Raw genomic sequence first — 9,068 nt, forward strand, 5'->3', positions numbered from 1 at the left:
ATTATTATTATTATTATTATTATTATTATTAAACTAAATGCCAAGAATATGTATAGAATTTGCAAATAGAAATTGAAACACAGGACCGATGTACGAAATTTGAAACTAAATCCTTGAACTCGGTGAAGTAGAATTATACAAATATTCTAAACTCTAAAATTTTTAATAAAATTCAAGGTAATTAAGATTTAATTTTTTAAATATAAACCTTACTATATATATCCGAAATATTAAACTCATAAAGTTTTATGAATCAATCATTTAAAAAATTTAATTAATTCTCATTGATTCGATATGACGAGGCTTAGATGTCATTTGTTAGAATAGTTAAAATCTTGATTCAAAATTTAATAAATTAGGATTTGTTATGTAAAATCATCAAGAATAAATCATGAATAACATTAGATGTAAAAACGTACCTGAATCCATCGATTCCTTGTATTTTTTTTGGATCTTACGGTTTTTATCTTCCAAATTAGCATATAAAAAATTCAGAAAAAATTTACTCTCTTTTTTAAAAATAGGATATTAGAAAAGTTACCTTGTGTGTATATAACTTTTGCACATTAAGCCTAATTTTTAATCAACTCATCATTAATTAAAATTAGTTACTAGAGTATCTACACATATTTGACCCATACTTTATTTAATAATTAAAATCCAATAAAACTTAACCAAATTAGATCACTTTTAATTCGGACTAATTTATTATGATAGTAAATATATGTGATGTCTATATTTTTTAACATTTAGAATGCTAGAAGCATGTATAAATTATAGGAAAATTGTTTGATAAGCTTGCATAAATATTTATTGAATTTATTTGAACATATGTATTACTATAGAAGGATTATTCAATTTGTTATGATTATTGTTAAAACTCGTGAAGAGATCTAAACATATTTTTTAAAATTCTTGAAAAGTTAGTATTCAAGATTAAATACGTAGAATATGAGATATAATGAGATGTTATACTCTTCTTTAATTGTAATTTTGTCCTGCTCAATTTTAATCTATTTTATTATTATAAAGCGAATATGTATTACGATAGAACTTTAATACGTATTATTTATATTTTCATCTCTATAAATATAGATTTATATCTTTATCTTGGATATCTCTTATAGAAATGTGGGAAATATTGTTAATGATAAATGAAATACAGGCTTCCTTTAATTTTATAATATATTAAACCGTAAATATCGCCCACCAAACAAGAACTCAAGTCAGAAGAACGAAGTGTGTTCTATCAACCAATCAGAACCCCAAGTTATAGTTAAATCCAATTTTTCCTCACGTTCTTTTTCCTGTTTTTCCCCAATCCCAAATGCTTGAATTGACCCGTCGTTGTTTGATTTTCATACCAACTCAACTCACCCCCCTTTTTTTTTGTCAACCTTAAGCAATACCTAATCAAACCAAACGCCTCCTTTACCCTTTTTTTGGAAAAGGAAAACCAATTCAAGCTCACGCTCTATTTCTCCCTTTAATTTGGGTTTTTGGGTTTTAATCTTTTAGGGGGGTTTAGATCGTGTGCTTTTTTTCAGTTTCTCAAAACCATGGCGATTTCTTCGACTTTTTCCGCTGCTAAATTGGATAGTTTGTTGATGAATTATTGTTCATCGTCTTCGGCTTCTTTTTCTGGGGCTTATTTTCCGTATCAACAACAAATGAAGGTCTTTCCCAGGCCTAATTATGGAAATAAAGGTATGCTTTCGAGGAATGGGGGAGTTAGATGTGAAGCTGCCGAATTCAACGCCGCTTTGGGACCCCAAAAAATCGATCCTTCTAAGGCTTCTGCACTCTCAGCTCTTCAACAACTCAAGACATCTGCAGCTGACAGTACGTTTATCTTCAATTGTTATTTAATCCGTTTGTTGTTTAATTTGATTTCACTAAAAAGTTTCAAAATTTTTTATGAAGCAGACATGTTTGACTTGTTAATTAATTTTTAGATATTAGAGCAATAATTTACAAGGAACGTCTAGCTAATTGAGATTAAGAAACGCCTCCAAAATAAATCATTAGATTCTTGTATTTGGTGTATTTATATGGTTTTACGGAGGAAAAAAAAGAGTCAACTATGCCTTGAATGTAGAGCCTAATCCTTACTTAATATGTACATTTGAATTGCATGCTAGTTCCATTAGTTTTGGTTTTGAAGATTAGGAAGGAAAGTGTCGCCATGAACATGGCTAATTGGCATCATTTTATGCCTTTAATGTCTGAGAACTACTAGATTTTAAGCAACCAACAGTTACATATGATGTCCATCTTATGTATAGAATTCAAAATATTTAAGGCGTTCTATGAATTTTAGTCAAAATTACGATGGATAATCCTTTTTGCAAAAGCATACATGCCATTGGGTAATTTTCTTTTTATGACTATTTTACCGAAAATCTTGCGTTTGGTCCATGCCAGGATATACCAAGGAAAGGAGCAGCATTGTTGTCATAGGGCTCAGTGTTCACACTGCACCCGTGGAGATGCGTGAGAAACTCGCCATCCCAGAAGCAGAAATGCCACGAGCCATCGGAGTGTTATGTGGTTTGAATCATATAGAAGAGGCTGCTGTTCTTAGCACCTGCAACAGGATGGAAATATATGTTGTGGCTCTTTCCCAACATCGTGGAGTCAAAGAAGTTACGGAATGGATGTCAAAGGTACATTACTCGTTGGCCTTTGTTGTTTTGTCGTATGTACCTAAGTTAGTTTCATTAATCAATTTTATGTGAAAATTTCAAGGCAGAAGTTTTAGCTAATTACCATTTGGTTTGCAGACTAGTGGCATCCCAGTCTCAGAGATTTGTGAGCATCGATTTTTGTTGTACAACAAGGATGCTACCCAGCACCTCTTTGAAGTATCGGCTGGTCTTGATTCTCTTGTTCTTGGAGAGGGTCAAATTCTTGCACAAGTTAGACAAGTTGTCAAGGCTGGAGAAGGTGTTCTTGGCTTCGGAAGGAACATTAGTGGGTTGTTCAAGCATGCAATTACTGTGGGGAAGCGTGTTAGAACCGAGACTAATATTGCTGCAGGAGCTGTTTCTGTGAGCTCCGCTGCTGTTGAACTGGCTTTCATGAAGCTTCCTGAATCATCACACACTACTGCTCGAATGTTGGTTGTTGGAGCTGGAAAGATGGGAAAGCTTGTGATCAAACACTTGGTGGCAAAAGGTTGCACCAAGATGGTTGTCGTTAACCGAAGTGAAGAGAAAGTTGCAGCAATTCGTGAAGAGATGAAAGGTGTTGAGATTATTTACAGACCCTTTACGGACATGCTTGCTTGTTCAGCCGAAGCTGATGTGATCTTCACTAGTACAGCATCTGAAACGCCTCTGTTTTTGAAAGAGCATGTGAAGGATCTTCCCCCAGTTAGTTCTGAAGTCGGTGGTCTGAGGCTCTTCATCGATATCTCTGTTCCACGAAACGTGGGATCCTGTGTCACAGATGTTGAAGGTGCACAAGTATACAATGTTGATGACCTGAAAGAGGTTGTAGCTGCTAATAAAGAGGACCGGCTTCGAAAAGCAATGGAAGCTCAGGCCATTATTACTGAGGAATTGAAACAGTTTGAAGCATGGAGGGATTCACTGGAAACTGTTCCTACAATAAAGAAGTTGAGAGCATATGCCGATAGAATTAGACTTGCAGAGTTAGAGAAATGCTTATCAAAGATGGGTGAAGATATCCCAAATAAAACAAGGAAGGCAGTCGACGATCTCAGCCGTGGTATCGTCAATAAACTTCTCCACGGTCCAATGCAGCACCTGAGATGTGATGGTAATGATAGTCGAACCCTTAACGAGGCCCTTGAGAACATGAATGCGCTTAACAGAATGTTTGGGCTGGAGTCAGATTTGTCACTTGTTGAACAAAAAATTAGAGCCAAGGTAGAACAAAGCCAAAAGTAGGAATTGAATGCAGAATCTCTCACCCTACAATCAACTACACTTCCTTGCAATCGAATAAGTGGTCAGTTGTAACGTAGTAGCTAATCAATTTGAGGTCCTTGTGGGGGCATCTTTCAATTCATTTATTGGTGTAAAACACCATTGCTTGACTCTGATTTGGCTTCACCATTTCTACAATGGTTTTTTAGAGGTCTTTCGGCTATATAGATTGCAGCATGAGGTAAGCTTGAACCCTGTATGGGTTCATCAGTAGAATTTTATTGATATCAAGGGGAACAATATTAATCATTGTAATTAATTTACTACTTATTTTATAGTGCTGGAATTTTCTACAAATGTATTTATTGCGTTTTTTTTAAAATTTGTTTGTGAAAGTAAATTCAGTTATTCATTCAAATACGAAGTTCTTTATGGAATCCATGCCTATTCTTGACCTTGTTTATTTACTTCATGAGCTTCTTTGTCATGTTGGATACAAATAATTTTAAGCTTTGATAAACTGGAATTGGAGTGCCTGGGAAATATCTCAGCACCTTCCTTCCTCTTGCTTTTCCATTAGATTAGTCATCATTTGGTGTCATATCAAAAGGGTTTTCACCAGTAGTCAGAGAAGACAACCTGATTTATTCAACCATTTGGTGGTAAAAACAACAGTAAATTTTAACCCTTTAATAATTACATCTCTTTTATATAGTTTTCATAGCATTTTTGTTGGCTTCAGACAGAATTGGTTGCAGGATCCCAAAAAATCTGCTCACATTCACCTCAATCTTCTCCATTTTTGGATCTTTTCTCTCCAATTTGTGAACATAAAATAGGGATACATGTTCAATTTTGTTTTTCAATATGTTTGAAGAGTAATACCAACTTTCTATATTTTTGTTCCTGCTTTGTCAACAATGGTGTGGTTACCTTTTGTTCCATGCTTTAGATCTTTTGATTGGGAAAAAAACAAACCCCTAAGATTCCTTCATTTGTCCATAGCTTGCAAATGGAACCAGTGAGATAAAAAGCCATAAAGGTAACCCGAATAATAGAGAATGGATAAAATAAAAATAAAAATAAACATTTTATTAATAGTTAAAATACATTTATTTTCTTTATTTAAAAAAATGAGATCCTTTCTATTAAAAATTCTATCTCTTTTTACAATTGACCGCGGCTAAAAGAATAACTAAACAGTTACATGTGGAGGTAGTACCTTGTGTAACTCATTTTAATGTGTATGATCAATTTTTATTGCTTTTTAATTTAATATATATGGATTAATTTACTCATTTGTTTTAATAGAGGAGCAAAAATAATAGAAAAAAATAATTAAAATATGAATATTAAATTCAGATGTTTTTCATATAATTATGTGTATCTAAAAAGATATTTAACACGAATACCTCAAAAAAAGAAAAAAAAGAGCAAACATGCTATTTCTTGCTGAAATGATTACAAATGGTAATGTCTTTCAAGGCCCTTAAATGGATTTTCTGAAGGCAACTTCACTGAATGATTTTATGGAAGAAAATGAGAAATTCAGCAGAATGTTGTTTAGTATTGTTCCTAAACACATCTTCCACCATAGCCAGCATTTCTAAATAATGCCTTCTTTATATCTTCACACTTCATTAATGTTGTCTGTTCCAGATCCTGAAATAAATATCAAAATATATTTGTAATGATTAAAAACGAAATTAAAACCAAAAACCCAAACAATTTTGTTACCTCAGAGCAAGAAGCATGCATTGCAAAATCATTGAAACAACTAATGACACATTGTTGAATCTCAAGCCCCGATGCTTCCATTGTTGATACGGTTGATAACAACAATCCTGGATCCCCTCTGCAACAAATCTCTATCCTTGTATCCCCATTTCTTCTTTCAACCTCAAACTGCAACGAAACACGTTTCGAAAATCACATTTCAAACCAAATACACTTTTTGATAACAATGATAAACAATATCAAATTTTTCAAAAGCTTTTCTTCATAGCACTTTTCAAAAACAATCTTAATCATAGGTTTGATAAGAATTTTCCAATATTACCTTGGGTGTATTTCTCACTATCATTTCATTTGGTTTTTCACCCTTGAAAATGTGATCCATGTTTGAACCTGCTTCAACTTCTTGCTGCAAACTTTTGATCCTCTCCAAGAGCTCTTTGGTATAATCTATGGTATCCCCAAGTATGGATGTACGGTCCATCTGTTGAAGAGACAAAAAATGGGAAATAAAACCAGTAATAAGAGGCTTGAAATCTGAATTTTTGCAGTAAATTACCTTGCTTATCTTAGGCACAATGGATCTTAACATCAAAAGACGATCGTTTAGCCTTTTTCGTCTCCTTCTTTCAGCCATCAGATTCTTTGAAGGCTGCCTTTCCAACTTTTTAGCTGGATTGTCGGGGTGAGGTGATTGAACAGGCTCGGTTTTGCAAGTAGCTTTAACATCCAACTTGTGAAGTTGATGTACAAGGAATCTGGATTCTTGGTCATCATGTTGTTGTTGGAGTGGGAATGAGGGTGTATCAAATGTGTTGCTTTGTGAAGAGAATTCATCAACAAAGGGACAGTAGATTGGATTGAAGTTGTAAGTATAATCTTGGTGAAATGGCAATGGAAGAAAGGTAGATGAAGGTTTGTGATCATCAAAGTTCCAGGTGCCATTAGAGAAAATCCCACTCATATCTGTTGGATTTGTGTCCCAATTCTCTCCTCTCACACCTAATAATTCTTCGAACAAACCTTCTTCATTGATCTCCATCTCTTTGCTTCGTGTAGGGAATGCTATTATTAGGCGATGCCTTGAGAGAATGAAAGTCTCACCATTATTATTAAAGTGGGAAAATAAAATACTATATATTCATATATTATGAAACCATGTTACATGTAATTAGCCCTCACAGGCCTGGAATCTGCTTTTCTCATTTGAAGGGTGATCTTGTCTTTTTCTTACCGCCATAAATCTATCTCATCCAAAATATTAAGATATGATTTCAATTACGATTTACGTCATGAAAAATGATTTATATAAAGATTTCTGCCTTAAAAAATAACAAAACTAAATTAGGATTTTCCTTAGCAGTTGACAGGTTTGATCATTAATGAGGTTAACGGTAAGCACTAGAAGACGTCACGTGAAAGAATACTAACGTGGTTAGTCAAAATTTTAAAAATAAAATAAAATATATACATTCAAGATTCTACAGAAATGGTTATCCAAATTTATTTGAATCTAAATAATAGGAATAGAATTATAAAAAAATTTTAAAATTATAAAAATATTAATAATTACTAAATAAAATATTATAAAACTAAAATAAAGAAAAAATTCAAAAAATATTAATAATTTATAAAATTTAATAAAATGCACATATAAAATAAACGTTGTGCAAATTATAAAGAAAATTATAGATGATAGAAAATATTAACAATTATTAAAAAAAAAATCTTAATTTCAAACACCAAAAAATCTGGAAGACTCCCTTTTATGGCCCAAAAGTGAAATTGATAAATAGATATAAACAGAATGCTAAAAATTTATATACAAAAATGAGATAGTAAATTTATGAAGTAATGATAACGTGGGTTTTGTCAAAATAATGTTATTTGGCTTATGTGGATTTAATGAGGATTACAACAATTTGAGACAATAATTTCACATTTTCTAAAAACAAGTAAGATTTGATAAGCCAAAGAAAAATCTCCTTTCTGGTTCATGGAAATGTTTGATGAAAATTTAGTCAGTAATTGAAGGAGTTTATATCGCAATTAAAAATTACCCTAATGAGATATGACATTACCAATGACGTTTGCCATTTTTGACTTCTATTCTTGCATTATTTCGAGATTGACTAGCAAATATGGGATAATTTTTACATGGGTTTGTTTATATGTCACATTCTTCATCTTTAAGAAGGTGATTTAAGAATTTGGATATTTTCAAATTTTGTATTTAATGTGCTAGAAATCACAATATTGAAATGTGTTTTAAATCATAAAATATACCTATTTAAAATTAATTAAAAATAACACATAAAATATGTACAATATTAAAACATAAAAAAAAAGAAGAAGATTAAATTGTGTTATTAGAATGAAATTTAAACTCATAAACATTTCATATTAAGAATACTAATTGAGTGCAATTATTCATCATGGTGTTGTTATCAATCTTGAGTTAACTTATAACACCAACTCGCTTAACATTTTTATTAATAACAAACTCTGTCACACATTTGTGGATGTGGAAACCACAAATTTGTTTTTAATGAAATGTATGATTTGAAATTAATTAATAATAATATATGAAATATACATGGCACCAACTCAATCTACAACATTATTAACATATACAACCGATGGAGGTAATAAATTGTGCATATTAAAAATAAAAAATATTTAAAATGAAGCTTTGGTTGAGTGATCATTTTGAGGTTTTACTAATTCAATTGACATAGGTTTAAATCTTATTATATGCATATTTTTATTGGTTTTTGTCAAATAAAAGACTAAAGTACCCTCAAATAATATAACTTATTTTAATTATGAAAGGGTTTTTTCAATTGGATTAATAAAACCTTAAATTTACCACTCAACTAAAGTTTTATTTTGATTTTTTATGTATATTTCATGTGTAATTATTGTTAGTTAGTGTCAAGTCATAGTGGTTTCCACACACATACATGTATGATAAGATTTCTAGTATTAAAATAAAATATATAAAAATATCAAAATGAAACTTTAGTTGAATGGTAAGTTTGAGGTTTTACTAATTAAATTGACAAGGGTTTAAATTTTATCATATGTATATTTTTATTGTTTTTTGTTAACATTAAAAGACTAAAATATCCTTAATATAACTTATTATAATTACAAAAGATCATCTTTGTAATTTACGAATCGAGTTGGTATTTGATTGGCTTGTGAAACCAACTCAATCGGGGACTTAAATAGAATAAAAATATAGATATACAACTGATGAATGTAATAAACTGTGTATATTAAAATAAAAATGTATAAAAGATACAAAACTTTAGTTGAGTGGTAAATTAAAGATTTTACTAATGCATTTGACGTCGATTCAAAATCTCATGTGCGTATTTTTTATTGGTTTTTTTAAAGCAAAAAGACTAAAATATGCTCGAACAATATAACTCATTT

General features: G+C 31.3%; 2 protein-coding genes across 2 annotated transcripts; one reads left to right on the plus strand and one right to left on the minus strand.

The window, feature by feature from the left end:
* The first annotated feature begins 1,194 nt into the window (after positions 1–1,194).
* Positions 1,195–4,311, plus strand: LOC108449948 (glutamyl-tRNA reductase 1, chloroplastic-like). The gene is made up of 3 exons (XM_017747346.2): positions 1,195–1,842; positions 2,425–2,666; positions 2,784–4,311. The coding sequence occupies exons 1-3, from the start codon at positions 1,560–1,562 to the stop codon at positions 3,912–3,914; spliced, it is 1,656 nt and encodes a 551-aa protein (XP_017602835.1). The 5' UTR covers positions 1,195–1,559; the 3' UTR covers positions 3,915–4,311.
* Positions 4,312–5,228: 917 nt separating this feature from the next.
* Positions 5,229–6,909, minus strand: LOC108452288 (transcription factor bHLH93-like). The gene is made up of 4 exons (XM_017750066.2): positions 6,187–6,909; positions 5,953–6,111; positions 5,631–5,798; positions 5,229–5,555 (listed from the first exon to the last, which is right to left on the minus strand). The coding sequence occupies exons 1-4, from the start codon at positions 6,667–6,669 to the stop codon at positions 5,469–5,471; spliced, it is 897 nt and encodes a 298-aa protein (XP_017605555.1). The 5' UTR covers positions 6,670–6,909; the 3' UTR covers positions 5,229–5,468.
* Between the last annotated feature and the right edge of the window lie 2,159 nt (positions 6,910–9,068).

This window comes from Gossypium arboreum, chromosome 1, assembly GCF_025698485.1.
Source record: "Gossypium arboreum isolate Shixiya-1 chromosome 1, ASM2569848v2, whole genome shotgun sequence".
Lineage (NCBI taxonomy): Eukaryota > Viridiplantae > Streptophyta > Magnoliopsida > Malvales > Malvaceae > Gossypium > Gossypium arboreum.